Source organism: Vicia villosa, unplaced genomic scaffold, assembly GCF_029867415.1.
Source record: "Vicia villosa cultivar HV-30 ecotype Madison, WI unplaced genomic scaffold, Vvil1.0 ctg.001147F_1_1_1, whole genome shotgun sequence".
NCBI classification, from domain to species: domain Eukaryota; kingdom Viridiplantae; phylum Streptophyta; class Magnoliopsida; order Fabales; family Fabaceae; genus Vicia; species Vicia villosa.
Genome location: NW_026705503.1, coordinates 170591 through 186722, shown reverse-complemented (window position 1 = coordinate 186722; position 16132 = coordinate 170591). Strand labels below are relative to the sequence as shown.

General features: G+C 34.5%; 3 protein-coding genes across 5 annotated transcripts; all 3 read right to left on the bottom strand.

The window, feature by feature from the left end:
* Nucleotides 1-351: 351 nt before the first annotated feature.
* LOC131633598 (uncharacterized) lies at nt 352-3379 on the bottom strand. Of its 2 annotated transcripts, none has more exons than XM_058904300.1 (2): nt 3160-3379; nt 352-2321 (listed from the first exon to the last, which is right to left on the bottom strand). In XM_058904300.1, exon 2 carries the CDS (start codon nt 2234-2236, stop codon nt 1700-1702), a length of 537 nt encoding a protein of 178 aa, XP_058760283.1. In that variant the 5' UTR covers nt 2237-2321; nt 3160-3379; the 3' UTR covers nt 352-1699. The 2 variants fall into 2 exon arrangements, with proteins under 2 accessions (XP_058760283.1, XP_058760282.1); XM_058904299.1 differs by having other exon boundaries at nt 353-2321; nt 3164-3378.
* A 2699-nt stretch (nt 3380-6078) lies between these two features.
* Nucleotides 6079-12965, bottom strand: LOC131633619 (DNA polymerase I A, chloroplastic/mitochondrial-like). 2 transcript variants are annotated; one of them, XM_058904319.1, is made up of 12 exons: nt 12759-12965; nt 10824-11805; nt 10521-10712; nt 9692-10371; nt 9064-9505; nt 8809-8904; nt 8569-8661; nt 8294-8488; nt 8109-8201; nt 7786-7998; nt 7397-7486; nt 6079-6874 (listed from the first exon to the last, which is right to left on the bottom strand). In XM_058904319.1, the coding sequence occupies exons 1-12, from the start codon at nt 12878-12880 to the stop codon at nt 6713-6715; spliced, it is 3360 nt and encodes a 1119-aa protein (XP_058760302.1). In that variant the 5' UTR covers nt 12881-12965; the 3' UTR covers nt 6079-6712. The 2 variants fall into 2 exon arrangements, with proteins under 2 accessions (XP_058760302.1, XP_058760301.1); XM_058904318.1 differs by having other exon boundaries at nt 6081-6874; nt 10824-11808.
* Nucleotides 12966-14077: 1112 nt separating this feature from the next.
* On the bottom strand, nt 14078-14509 carry LOC131633608 (uncharacterized). The gene has a single exon (XM_058904309.1). It carries the CDS (start codon nt 14507-14509, stop codon nt 14078-14080), a length of 432 nt encoding a protein of 143 aa, XP_058760292.1.
* Between the last annotated feature and the right edge of the window lie 1623 nt (nt 14510-16132).

Sequence of the window (16132 nt, the reverse complement as noted above, 5' to 3'; positions counted from 1 at the left end):
TTAAAGATCCTGATTTTATTTAAATCCATAGGTTGATATAATTTATACTCTATTTGATAAAAAAAAATAGCTTATAACTGATAAACTAATCGCTATTAATTTATAATTAAAGATTAATAATTTATAACTTATGAGTGAAAAAAACATTGCAGTCATGATATTTACGCTTTCTTTAAACACAAAATTTAACGTTTGTTATATTTACAATTAAATTTTTTTATTTAATTTAAAATTAGAATAAATTATAATAAAATTAGTTTGGTCAAATAGTTTCTTAGAAGATAATTATACAACTTGTCATTGACAAAATAGTTTAAAGGATACAAATACAAAACAACAAATGCTGAGTGTCATGCATGTTGATTTTTGTCTAATTTCAGAATTACAGTTCAACTCATTGATAAATATAGATTTCGTAAATGATGTTCTATCTTTCACACACTTTCCTAAACCTGAAAACCACTCCTATAATTAATAGTTTTCTTTACCTAATTAGCAACTTAGCATACTAATACATGCCTAATAAGACACCAAACGTACTTAAAAAGCCAATCATAGAGATTTTCCTATTTCATCTTTCACATGAATCCAATCACAACCACTTCACACAACATATATCCTAAAAACCGGTTCAGTTCAACCCGTCAACTGGAGGACTAACTAGTTCTCTGGTTAACTGGTTGAATCAGCTGATTCATTTCAGTTTTTAAAACAATGTTTCATACTGACAAGCAGGGGCGGAGCTACAGCCCAGCGAATCCGGGCATGTGTCCGAGTTCAATCCCTCCTTTTGTTGTATAATCCCCACCTAATAGTCGATTTTTACATAACATCAGGGGCCAAATTAGTAATTTTTAGACAAAATTAAGGGCAAAATTAGTAAAAATAGGGTGTGAAATTTTTGGACAAAATCAAAGATAATTTTTTTAGACAAAATCAAAGGCAAAATTAATAGAAACAGGGTATAAAATTAATAAAAACAAAGGTATAAATTTTTTGCCCAGACTCCCTAAATTTTTTGGCTCCACTTGTGGTTCCAAATAATGAGCTAGCATGTAGCTAGGAATATGATGTCACTTAAAAAGTAGTTAAAAAGGGTAGTTTAGTAGTTAGAAATCAGATTGTTTTAACTACAAGCACATGAATACTGTGACCATAAAGTCATACACCAATCTCCCAATTTTACAAACTTTATGCCATGCATTTTAGATATACAATATAAGATGAAGAAAAAAATGCCTCAAAGTATCTGCATTTCTCCCACTACCACAAAACCAGAAGCAGCACTTCTTGTAACAGAAGGTTTACCTCTTTCCTCGGCACCAACTAAAGAAAGCATGGTCGCAAATAACGCAACAAAAGAGAGCGCTGAGTTTCCTCCAGTGGAAATAGGCACCCGAGGCACGGTCGCGTCACTCATAATGCAGGAAATCGACTACTTCAGCCGGATCGAATCAAATTCCCAAGACAGGTCACAGAGGAACAGCAAGTCTCAATTCACAAATGTAGGTTCCTTTCACAGCACAAATTCTAGGAGCACAATTGTGTCAACAGTTGAAAGTACGAAGAAAAAGCGAGTAAGTAGCAAGCTCCTACCTAGTATGTGCTCTATGGTGGATGTATCAGAAGGCGGTAGGCCAAACGGGACCTCAGTTTTTGGTTACAGAAACCTGAGGTCTGACACGAAAAAGTTTCAGCTTTAGATAATGCTCTCAGAGAGCTTTGAGAAGCCGAGCTTCTTGAGACGAGTCGCTAAAGGAGTAGCCCAAGTTTTTTCTGCATTCCCACATTTGATATCGACGACTTCAACAATGTTAGGTTTCTTTTTATCATTTTTTTTCTGTCTGATTGGAGTTCTGTCCACTGAAAAATGATCGGCAGAATCTAACATTGGTATTCTATGAGTATTCCTACTAGTACTACTACTACTATTAGCTTTTGTTCTATAATTTGTATTTTTACTGCTTCCACTGCCACTGCCACTGCCACCGGCTTCATCTGATGATTTTCTTGGTTGTAGTCTTTGAGGGTTTGCACTTGTACCGGTATTACTACTACTACTACACGGAACAGAAACGTGAAGTGTTCTAGGTTTAGTTCTTGAAGATACCTTCTGTTTTTGTGGTTTGGATGAGATTTGATCCAATTCTCTTGTCATTAAGGAACTAATTGTTCCGATCGTCCCTAACTTGATCGATCCTCCTTTGCCCTTCATACCTTCGAGTGTCTGAGCCATGTTCCTATGATCCTATTATCTCCAATTAATAATCCAAATATTTTAGTCTTTGAGATAGATATTCCTTGCTGATTTATTCAATTATCTGTTGCACATTAGTGTCACCCGGTTAGAATAGCAACCCTAGTTAAAAAAAAAAAAACAGATATGAAAAATGCAAACAAAGAACACACGCGTTTGATTTCGCAATTTGGCCTTAGGCCTACGTATGCTACAAAGAAACTGCATTTCGCAATTTGGCCTTAGGCCTACGTCTGCTGCAAAGAAACTGCAATATCTATACTCCTCAACGCAAGCGACTTGCCCCCTTATTAAGTAAACTATGAAACATACCCAACACACCCAATGAATCAAATATAGAGATACACTCTTTTAGAATTCGTGTATTCGATTCCTCAAAATTTTAGAATTTTTTTTTCAATACGAAATTCATACTTCTAGATAACTTAACATGTGCCCTAAAGGCCCAAGTTAGCATGAGAAAATAGTCCAAAATAGTACTAATCCCTAATAAGCTTCAAGAAATTTAATGGAAAAAAAACAAAGAAACAATTTTTCTCAAAAAATACCAAATTAGGGTTCAAAAAGGAAAAACAAATATTGAAATTAAATCAAAGCAATCATGATATCACAGCAAAACACAAAAATTGACCACAAAATCTATAAAACTAGCATGAATCAGAATCAAATCCAAAACACTATCCACATTAGCAGAATCCACCAAATTTGACAATTTAAGAAAGCATATACAAAATTCCAAAATCAAAACAGTGATAACTTAGCTTGAATTGAACAATAACAACAAAAAAGGAATGAACTTTGAATTCAACAGAATTGCCCCTTACATTCATAGAAAACAAAAATGGAACACATTTTAGATCCAAACAGAAAATATAAAAAATAAATTTTGGGTATTTTCTTACTCACAACATGGTCATGGAAATTGCAGATTTGAACAGACCCAGCATAGGAACAAAAAAAATTCCCCAATTTTTTCCCCTTGAATCATGTGAATGAAATTGAAGTGAAAATGAAAGTTTGGGAAATTAGTTTTTATGTTGAGTTTGTGTATGTCTTGTTTTAGAGAGTGTGAATGGATCCAGTTTCATTGATTTGACTTTTACTCTCATATCATTCATTGTAGTAGGAAGGAAAATAGTTTAATAATCATTCACACCTAATATTCACTATCAAGAAATTAATTCATAATCATCAAGATTAGTATGAGTGGAATGCTACTAACAGTAATAGTTTGGTGTATTTGATTTTTGTGATTACTGTAATACAGATTAAAGAATGATTATATTATATTATTAATAGTAATTCATAATTGTCATATCATTTAAAACATTTTAATTTTATTATAATTATTTTTAAAATTATTTGTGTACTTATCAAAAAGTATAAAGCGTGCCTGTTATTATTTTGAAAAACTAAGGTATTTCAAAGTACTTCCTCCACCGGTGAAAGTTAGTGCAAAATCAGACCAAAACACTACTGTAATCTTTTTTAAGAACAACTTCCATATGTGAAAGTTAGTGCAAAATCAAACCATAACATTACTTAGCCTTTTTAAGAACAACTTCCATCAGTGGAAGTTTAGTGTTAAATCAATATGGTTTGTTTTGCTGTCCCCAAGTTATTAAACCTTGCATCGTCTAGTTTGACTAAATCAGTATGGTTTGTTGTGTTGTCGCCCAAGTTATTAAACTTTGCCGCCCATCATTTATTTCCTTCCTTTATCTTGTTATTCACTAATTTTGTCCTATAAATAGTTGGTTTATTTCTCATGAAACAATATACAAGAAAATTATCTTCTTCTCCTCCCTTCTTTGTTCCTGGGCAATATATATTTGAGATTCTCGATGGTTTTTGAGTTCCTGGTTACTACAACCAGAAGGTGTTGTTTAATCCTGGGGAGTGTTTAGGATAATACCTGAATAAAACTCTCAAGGACAGTGAATCTAATTCACGATTCAACTCGGTTATTTTCCTTAATTTACTTTGTGATTTCATTACTGTTGAACTTGTTATTTTTGCTCTCTAAATCCAACAGTTACCCCTACAAGGACAGAGGTACTCAGATGCCTTAGTAGATTTATAATAATTTCTGATGGTTAGAACTGTCCACGACGGCAAGAAGCTCTGTACAATGGTTTTATGGTGGTTTTAGAGGATTTATTCATGTGAGGTGAGAGACTTTGTATCTCAATATGGTGTTTAGGTATAAGCGTGCGGAATAAGATCTGTCTTTCTCTCATTTGGGAAGAAGTGTATATAAAGGTCTTTTGGGCATAGGATTTAGAAAACCCTTAGAGGTAGTAGTCGCTCATCCATGACTAGGAGAGATTGTTGACTATCTATTTTTCGAAGGAGTCGTGGTGTGACTTCTTCAAATATAATTAACGAGATATGATGGTACTATAAACGTCATATGTCCCAAGGACGAGCCCCCATGTTATGTGTGACAGGCGCCAGTCGACAGCAATCTAGGTTGGGACTTGAAGTCACCCTTGTTTGGGACTCTCACAAATATAATATCACATAATCCCTTAAACATGGTAGTTTTTAAAAGGCGGAGTGTTTTTAAGACTTATTTCGGATCACTTTCGGGAGCATGAGATTTGACCCTTTTGTTTCAGGAGGTGAGTCCCCCGGCCTGGGATGAGTCTCTCAACTGAAGGCTACCTTATTAATGAGAGATAAATTTTTCAGCTTAGGGCGAGTTTCTCAACTCAAAGTGACCTTATTAATGAGCTAAATCCCTCCTTTCGTTTGCATACACCTCCTAATTAAGGGGTGAGTCATCTCTCTATGCCAGATGTCTTCTGACTAGCTAAAAACGTCAGTTGAGAATGTCAATCAATCATTCAGATATTCACACATACTTATATTAAATGTAATTAATAATGACATATTTTTCAAGACCTTAAACACTAATATCAGATGTTAGAAATATAATGAGTTTTTCAAAATTATGTGAGTGTGGATGGATTCAATTTCATTGATTTGACTTTCACTCTCATATCATCCTTCCTAGTTAGAAGGAAAATAGTTTAATAATTTTTTTTCTACCAGATATTCACTACCAAAAAATCAATTCATAATCATCAAGATTAGTATGATTGGAATGCTACTAATAATAGTACTTTAGTGTATTTGATTTTTGTTAGGATTGGAATGCTACTAATAGTAGTACTTTAGTGGATTTGATTTTTGTGATTACTTTAATGCAAATTAAAGAGGATTAAAGATGAATACATTGTATTATTAATAGTAATTCATAATTGACACATAATTTACAGATTTTAATTTTATTATAATTACTTTTAGATTTATTTGTATAATTAAATGTGATGTATTGAAAATAATAATATGATTTTATTTTTTATAAGCGATATAATATAAATTTTTTTATAATATAATGAATTAAAAGTAAACTTTATTTTACACTAAAATTAATTTAGTTTGATAGTTGTGCAAATATATTTAATTGCCAATCGAAAAAAAAAAAGAAATTTCAACCATTAAATTATTTACAAAAGAAAAAAAATTTAGCTTAATTCTTACCAAAATCTAAACTTCAAATAATTTTTTTAATAGTTCAACAACAAATAAAGACTTATTTATTTAATGGACAAAATCAATATTCTTTCTTGTTGGTGATTTACGACTAAGAGTTGGAGGATTTTTTTTTTTTTTTTTGTGTATTGACTTTTGGAAAAATATTTTAGCATATAACAAGAGTAATTATAAGAACTATTAAAAATAATGTCCAAATTGAATCGAAATGAATTGAATTTGAAATTAAAATTTAATTAAATGGTAAATGAGTTGGTTGGTGTGAACATTTGTGATAAGTTTAGATTCTCCAAATAAGTCAGAAAATGAGGCTGATCATACTAGTTTGGCTAGAAAGCAGCCACGGCAGTGAGTCGGTGACAATATGAATACAGACAAATACTCACTTTCTACAGGTCCTTCTCAAAGGATGACTGTGTCACTAACAATTCTTAGAAATTTTACATTTTATATTTAAATGAGTTTAAATAACAGTGCTTTTTTTTTTGACAAGAACAGTGCTTATGTATAATTAAATGAGTTTAAATAAACTCTTCCAAAAACTACACAAAATATCATTAAGTACTCCCTGAGATTCATATTTCATGCTGAAAACTAACCTCAATAATTTCACTAATTACTAAGCAGAATGCTGCAAAGTTTTCAACAGGGCTCATATTTATATATACTTTGCAATTGCATCAAACAAAAAGACCATACTGGTACATGATGCAAGGCATGAAAAATAGTTACACAATCAAAGGATGAAAAAAAACATGCCACCTAAATCAGTAAAAAGTCGAAGCCACCGGTTTTTCGCCTTTTGCTTCCTCCCAAGCTAGAGTGGTATGCTTTAATATTACCAAAACATCAGTGGAACCAAAACCTCTATAAACAGTCATCTAGTTATTATACCTATTTTGCTGAGTACCAATTTTGAGCACATTTGGCATCAACAGAGAGATCAACTTTAAGAATATTCTTGCCATAAAAGGGTTTCGACATGCACTCAACGACTATGGATTTCGCAATCTCAGCCGACTCTGTTGGTCCTTCCAATATGACTTCATCGTGAACCTGCTTTGCCATATTCAAATACTTTGTGAATATATAACTATATACATTCAAGTAACACCAATCTTGGCCATGCATATGGTTGGGGAAAGTGGAAAATAGCAGTTTGTTCAAATTCTGCGCAACAGTGTTGTAGCCTGTAGAGCTGCCGCCACTGTTGGACGACATTTGTACTAAATAGTACTACTCCCTCTGGTTCTTAATATAAGAAAAAATTCACTCTTTAGATACATTGAATAATCAATGTATCTGAATTATATGTGGACTAGATACATTAACTATTCAAGTAGTTCAGATACATTGTTTATTCAATGTGTTTAAAAAGCAAACTTTTTCTTATAACAAGGATCTAGTATATCGCAGACAATAGCGATTTGTTCAAATTTTACTAAACTATAGTGCTATAGCCTATTAACAATATTGGCGGTTGTATGGCCAACTCTAATCTTTCAATTGATACACAATTTATAAATACCAATAAAAGTGAGCAAGAAAGTTGAGAAAGAAACTAGGGAGTGATATGACCTGTAGAAGTAACTTCCATCCAAGCTCCTTCAATTTTTTATTATTGGAAATTTGTATCATGGCACACATGGCAACATCAGCAGCACTACCCTGTTGCATTTTACAAATCAGAAATCCATAGAGAAAAATCTGTATGTTTGAATGAATGCGATATTGTGACGTTAAATACAGTTAAGCCGTGATATTTTATTTAAAGAACTATTTGCACTATCACTTTGATAGAAACTTTGGAATATGATACCTTTATAAGTGAGTTTTGAAAACTTTATTTCACTATTCGTTGTTTTCTATGTTAGATTAACCATAATGTGATTCTCAAACTCAAGAGTATAGTGATAGTCTGATAGGGAAGGGGACAAATTATTGTGTTATTCGAAAGAATTACGGACCTGCACTGGAGTATTAATAGCAGCACGCTCAATGTGACCTTTTTGGTAGGTATTAGCTTGGGCCATCAAAGGGAATTTCCTGGCTCGCCCTAGCAATGTGTAGACACAGTGAAACTTACGAGCTTCTTTTTTACGCTCCTCTTGCCATTGCAAAACTTCTTTTCTGTCGTTGTACCAAAGGTCAACTGTTTTCTTAGCTTCTTTCACAGAAACCTGAAAGAAAGAACAAAAACATGTGAATTTTTCTCGACAACGAAATAATAAATCATGGATACTCGTCAGCATTATAAATCTCTCATAATACGTAATAGAACTCAGTGTACCCTCCAATCCTTAGATAGCCCCACTGGAGTCTTCCCATATGCAATTGAGAAGTTAAGCATTTTAGCTTTCCTTCTTTCAGAACCAAACGCATCCTAAAATGGAAGGGGGAAAACACAAATAGAGTTACGAACAAATTATGGAAAAGGTGTCTGTAATGCTAAAGCGATAAATTATGCCTCTATACCTTCAATAGAGGAACTGGAGGTTTATCTTCACCAGGCTGAGGATCCCACTCGAGAAGCACTTCCTTTTTCTCAACTGCTTCACGAATATATGGATACATATTCATAGCAGTCCTTGAATGGAAATCTCCACCGGCTTTAAAAGCATCCATCATGCTCTTACAGTTGGCAAGATGTGCGAGAATCCTAAGTTCCAGCTGCAACAATACATAACACCGTTAACCGGTTAAAATTTCTAGAGAATATTCCAAATAGATACACAATATGAACTACTAACCTGTCCATAATCAGCAACTATAAGAGAATTCCCTGGTGCAGCGATGAATGCTTGACGGATTTTGTATCGGTCTTTTTCCAAAGCAGGTTGATTCTAATTCATGCACAAAGATGTAGTTCAATGGTTAAACAAATAGTGCTTAACAAATTTCAGGTTCACAACTACCACCGTTAAAAGGAAATATCCTATAATCAAAATCTTAAAGAGAAAATTTCTTGTATATAAAACAAATTAGAATACCTGCAGATTTGGTCTTCTAGCTGACAAGCGTCCTGTCTCCGTGTTGATATTTAAGGAGCAATGAACACGGTTATCCTTTCCTGATATATTATGTCCCTGGCATAAAGAAACTATGAAGCTGACGTAGAGCATGGTATAAAGAACTTCGGAGTTAAAAAATAAACATACTAGATCAAATATTTATTACATGAGTGATGGAAAATGGAAGCAAAAATTCATAATGTAATAGACCAAAAAGTACAATTAAAAATATACCTGCAGGGGTAGGATGAAGTTTGAAATCAAAGATTTGATTGAACTGACTTCACATAAAGAAGCAATGGCATGGCAAGCTTCTCTCCCTTCTTTCTCTGTTGGAAAAGCAGCAAAGGCTGTTCCATATGCAGAATTATCACCTTTTGGAACCTCAATATGATTTTGAGAAGGATTTCCATGCTCATCATCAAGATCCAAGTTATAAACCTCATCGGTAAAGTCAAAATCAGAAGAAATGTTTCCAGCCAGGACCTTTAAAGCATCACCACTAATTGATGGCCAACCACTTGCTGTGTACATCTCTGTCTTCAAGTTATAACCTAGGCTCTTCACCTTCATATCGCAGAATTTCTTAGGAGCCTTCTTGCCTTCTTCAATCACTCCATCAACATTGGGAACTTTGAATATTCGTTCAGTTGGAAGTGATAGAGCTGAGTTTTTTCTGCAATTTGAACAAGACAAGTGGGCATGTGTGAATTGCTTCCATCAATATCTTTTAGCTACTTTGTCATAAAAAGAGCATTTCATAAAACATATCCAAATATGTATTAAAATTACAATAATTTGACTGTTCGCTTGATAAATAGGTCCTAACATACGACTACGAGTATTAAAATAAAGTGTGCACCTGTTCACGGTACCACCAAAAAGCAGCTGGCGCAGCTGTATTTCGCTTCCGATATTCATATACTTGGCATCAGGACAATACCTACATGCCCATTTCCGGAATCTATCTTCAGCTATTTCTTGCTCTACTTTGGCAACCTTCTCTATGCCTGCAAGATATGACCGATCAACTAGCATTCCCTCAGCTTCCATTTGGACAAGAATCTCCCCAAATGGGCGCCAATATTCATTGTAGAAGTCATACATGGTTTTCCCAGAAACAGGTACACCATCAAATCTCCACGGCATGTCTGAAAGATAGCTTTTAAGGCTCTCATACAGATTCAAAGTGCTTTTAGCATCTAAAGCAGAATAACATATCCAAGGTATACGCTCATCTCTCTGTAGATCTTCAACAGCAGTGATGATAATCGCTTTACCTTCGGTTCCATCTTTTTTCACTTTTTTCTTACTAAATATAGTTTTCATTGACACCTTCCCGATCAAATCCTTTTCATGGTTCATCTGAGCCCTTGACATGACCTTTTTGTCACCTGATAGTTTTTCAAGAGAATAGCCCCCATTTAGTTGTCTTGAAGAATCCCATAACCGTGCCATGTGCATTGTATCAGCATGAAAACCAGAAACCTTGAATCCGTAGTTCTCTATAACATGACAATCAAAGCTATAATTATGCCATACCTACAAAAAGCATCAGTAATTTGGCTACTTAAAATATTATTTGTAATCCAGAGTCATAGCATTCAAACAGAAGAAACCGTAGAAGTACGGCACAAGAGGCACTGCATTTTGAGGTGAGCGATAGGATTGAAGAAGAAAGAAAAGCTCACCTTCTTGATGGAAGGGTTGCTGAAAAAATCAGCAAATTTTTCTAAAATCTCTTTGCCTCCACCATCAAGAACATCTACCCAGATACAAGATTTTCCACCTCCAAAATCAGCTTTTGGACCGCCATAAATGCTGAAGCAAGTTATCTCCCCATGATCTACAGGCGTTTCTTGTTTGACATCTATCTTGGCTACCTTTGAATAGAATGAAATCAGCATATAATATATGTTGGCATACAAGAGGAAAAAGTCTAACTATGCACAGTAGTGATCATGGAAAATTCATACATAACACAATAATTATACCTCGGTATCACATGCATAAATAAGATGCCGGTACTTTACTGTGAGCATCTTAACAACCTCTTTTGCAAGAGGAATATTATCAACCACCAGAACATCTTCATAGATACGACAGAGTCTGTCATGAAGTTTTAACTGGTCAGCACAACGTTCCTTTTTGGCAAATGTTGCATCAGTAGAATCCTTTGTAGTTTCCTCCAAAACATTGTCAATATTAATTCTAGGAATTTTCTCTTGACTGATCTCCAATGCAGGTTCATTAAGCAGATGGACCACAGTTTCAGAATCTGTAAATGTCTTTGAATTGTCTACAACGGAATATTTAACCGAAGATTGGACATGTTCACCATGGTCCTGCGGTACAATATTGCTAACTCCCTCCATAGAAAAACCTTGTATCCGTCTAACGGAAGTTAATTTATTAGATACTTGAGAGCCATCACCTTTTGTCTCAAATTTGTTTGCGCTGTTCATTTCCTTCCTATCTTCAGCTAACTTATTTTTTGCCATAGCCCATCCTCTTTTATCACCACCCGACAATTTCCGTTCAGTAGCAGTTGTGGAAAGATCAGGATTACAAAGAGCCACACCCACTTTTCTAACTTGTGTTTCATAGGAATGCGAATAATTCCTATCTTCCTCTTTTGTCATTTCCACCAACATGCTATCAGCAGTTGTGGAAAGTTCAGGATTACAAGGAGCTACACCCACTTTTCTAATTTGCGTTTCATAAGAACGCGAAGAACTCAGCTCTTCCTCTTCTGTCATTTCCTCCACCATGCTAGTTGATAAATTCGAAAACTTCATAAATGTATCACAAACTGGATTCTTGTATGGAACATTCTGTTTATATCGAGTCTGAGCGTCGTATTTACTTAACCCTACAGATTTCAACTTTGAACACCGTAAATCTGCTCTAACACAATTACTACGCATAACACTATTTCGAAGGCCATTGACACCAATCTGAATTGCCTTGATTTTTCTTCTTCAGTTCACATCATACAACGAAAACAAAGGTGTCAATTCAATGAAAAACAATAGCATATCATTATGTGGCAATAATATCCAGGCTTTCACATATACTAAAAATATTTTTCGAAAACTCAGTATCCAGCCCTAGGATCGTCTAATCCGGCTCACTGTTCACTAGCTAAGGACCCAATGGAAGACACAGCAAAACTATGTATGGACCAACATAACACAGAAATTGTTAGCACAAGTGCAATTCGAAGCTGAGACCTAAGAGAAGCACACTCTCATGTCTCAAGCCTTCACCAACAAGTTAACCCCTCCGTCAAGTTCATGTACTAAAGATATAAAATATAATAATAACAATAATAAACAACAAACAGTCTTTTGTTCATAAAAGTGTGAAGCAAGTCAATATAATCCTTGAGTGTATTGAAACTTTCAAAAACATCCCAAAGTATGTCGTGTATGTTTTGTTTAACTTTTGGAAAGGGTCAAAAGCAATTCTAGAGGTGTAGACTACTAGAATTAATTCTGGAATGATTTTGCAATTCTAGAGGTGTATTGAAATTTGAAACTTAAAAAACATCCCAATGTATGTTCGTGTATGTTTGGTTCTTCTAAAGTATAATTGATTTTACTTGAAGCTAGAATTTGTAACTTTTTAGTTTAAACATGATTTTTACATTGAAATTGAAATTTACTGTTAAACTCAATTTTGCATAAATTTATTCAAACATAAATCGTTTTACATTCAACTCACTTTTAAGCAGAATCAATATTACATAATCAATATTATATAATCAATTTTTTTTCACGGCAGAACCAAACATACTCATCTGTGAGTAATTTCATGGACCAATTTAACAAACATAAAACACATTCAATGACCAAACTAACTAACTAAAGATACATTTGATTAGCTAAAGACACTAAAATTGAAAGAGAGTGAAGAAAAAGGTAAACCTGTGGGGAGTTAGGGAAAGGAGAGAAGAGCGTGAGGAAAGGGAGAGATGGAAGGGACGTGAGAGACGGCAGCACAAGGGGCAATATGGTCTTAACTCTGTGGCTTGTGTAGAGGCCGCCATTGTTGCTGCTGCTGCTTCTGTAACGGTAATGGCTTCTACGCTTCTATTCTATTCTATCATGAAACTGATATTGAGAATAAAAAAATGTGAAAAATCTTGGCTATTATTATTAATTTTAATTTACAATTATACTGTAGTTGGTGTTTGTTTAAAAAAGTAAAATAAAAGATATAAATTCTTAAATATCAATGAATCATAGAATATAACAAAGCGTTGAGGTTTTTTTCCGTAAGTTTGTCACTTGTCATTTTATTAATGTATACTATTTTTTAAACTTCTATAATTATCTTTACTAAATTTTTAGTCTTTAATAATTTTATTATTTATTATTCATTAATATTAATAATAATTGATTAACTTGAGCTTTGAAAACATTAAAAAAAAAAAAAAAAAAACTTTTTCACATCCAATTTGATTTCTCAATACATAAGTGAATTATTTGGAACAGTGAGAAACCTTTCATTTCACCGTTCAACTCAAAACTTTTTTTCTTCATCTGCAATCGTCGAAACCCTTCATTACACCATTCAACTCAAAACCATTCTTCTTCTTCATCTTCGATTTTCTGGCAGTGAATGTAACCTTAGGGTTTCTCTGTTGAGATTTTCTTCCATGATTTTGTACAGGAAATGCTCGAGCAGTTGTCGCCACTGCCACTGTATCCACTACATCTTCCATTTCGATACTCCACTCCACCTCTAGAGAAGGAATCAACGCCGTTAACATCGTTGAATATGTCACTCAGGTACTTAAATTACCTTTACTTCTATTTCGCTTAATTTCAATAATCCATTATTTCAAAAATACTTTCTCCTTATAATTGATATTTACAATTGAAAAATTGAAAAATTGTTAGAAACTAATTGATGCGGATGATTGGAATTACACCGATGATATTTTCTTCTTGGAACACTCTGCTCCACTCAAAGCAAACACTCCACCATTGGTCTTGGCAGCATTAGCATCCTTCTTTGGCTTCTAGAACTGGGTGCTGATATGACCTTATTCACCATAATTAAAACAAGTCGGACCATCATCCTTGGTGGCCCGTCTTACCATACTTACAAGACCTTACCACCTTGTTCGCCACACCTATAACATTTGACAGTAGCAGGAGCTCCTCCCCCACCCGACTTCTTCCCATCAGCAACTTTCTGCTAAGCTTTGTCAGTAGGAGATTCATAAGACTTCTTAAAATCATGATGTGGTTTTCCCCCTCTTCTTGTTCAGACTCTTGTAATAAGCCGAATGAGCAATGATGTCCTCCTCATAAATTTGACAACTATTCACCAATTCTGCGAACCTACGGATCTGCTGATATCCCATCACCCGTTTAAACTCCGGACACCACTCATTCTCAGACTTGATACACTTTGAAAACTCAGTTGTCTCCTTGCTATAGTGTGGATAGAACTTCACGAGCTCAACAAACTTAGAAGTATACTCAGTTAGAGTCGAATTCCCTTGTTTCAACGCAAGGAACTCCATCTCTTTCTTTCCCCGGACATCTTCGAGAAAATACTTCCTCGTGAACTCCCTTGTGAACACAGCCCAAGTAATCACTTCACCTATAGCTTCCAATCTTTGACGAGTGTCAATCCACGAGTCATCAGCTTCTCTAGCCAACATATGAGTACCATAACGTACCTTCTATGCTGCAGAACAATCCATCACCCTGAAGATCCTCTCAATCTCCTTAAGCCACTCTTGCGCTACATCATGATCGTACTTACCATTAAAGGTAGGCGGATTCTCCCGCTGAAACATACTCAAGCTACGCGACTCATCAATCATTCCAGTATTAGGTTGATTCTGCATGGTCGGAGCAACAACCTCCAAAGCAGCAGCAATTGCAGCGTCGTTTCTTCCATCCATACTATGTTCATACCAAAACTTAACATCAAGGTTATAATTAACTACCGACAGTAATCCAACTGTCACACTATAGACTCAATAACTTGGTCGGACGGACTGACCTGCTCTGATATCACTAACGTAACACCCTTCTAACCCACTAGGAATATTTGCAAATATGATACGAATTAAATCAAACAAAACATCCACACAAGGGTGTCACCTTCACAAAACTTCATAAACAAACATCCTACTTCGTAACACGGGTTGCATCAATTTTAAAAAATACATCAGATGACAGTTCAACAAAATTATTCAAATACTTCGCAGCGGAATTCATAATCTCATCTCAATTTCAGTTATTTAAACGAAACTCTATTAAACCTTATAATCATAAAGGTTAACACCAAACAACTTCTCAAATAACATAATCAACATAAATATGTCTAAAAATGACAAAACATCAAAACTCAAGCGTTCCCGACCCGATGTTACGTATCAAAGAAAGACTCCCTTTGTATTCTAAGCAAACGACAAAAGGACTCCACGAAGCTATCCCCTAACTTCAGCGCACTACTCTTGATTACTTGCGTGTTATCCACGTGGAGGTAACATTCAAACATAAAGGGTGAGTATTTCATACTCATTATATAAGACATAAGGAATAAATATAGTAGTGGTATATAAATAATCAATCACACATATACTGATACAAGGTATCCTCATGCTTCACATACTTATTTACACCTGCACATCATCATTTATTCACAACATCATCGCCTGATTCAATCACAATCATCATTTAAGTCATTCATATCATAAATAATCAAACATCGTTCATCCATGAAATGTCATAAACAATGCAATGCAACAACAATAAACTCATGCATGTGCTACCAACACTTCACTGATGACTCAGTCGTCGTTCTCCAAAGATCCCCATCGCTTGGAACTGGAGCACTTCACAAAATTGCACTCAATTCGCACAAAGGGATTAAGGGTCATCACTGGACCAATGGTCCTACAAACATCATTGGACTATCGTCCTACAAATATGCTATGAATGCATGATGCTCAACGTCATAAAACCAACGACCGTGGCTAGTCAAAATGGCATCGTCATTCATTTATTCATCAAAATTATATCATTATTCAAACACATAAACTTCATAAAAATCTTGGTCAACTCAACACATAATCATCAATTATCATATTATCAATCAACATAACAACAATCATCACAATCAAGTATATAAACACATGGATTCACAAGATCAAGTTCCGTACAAATTGCCATATAAACCTACCAAAACGTGCACGATAAATTCCAGAAAATTCTAAAAAATTAGAATAAAATATAAGCTTCCATATTCTGAAATCATTTTTCAAAAATATCAA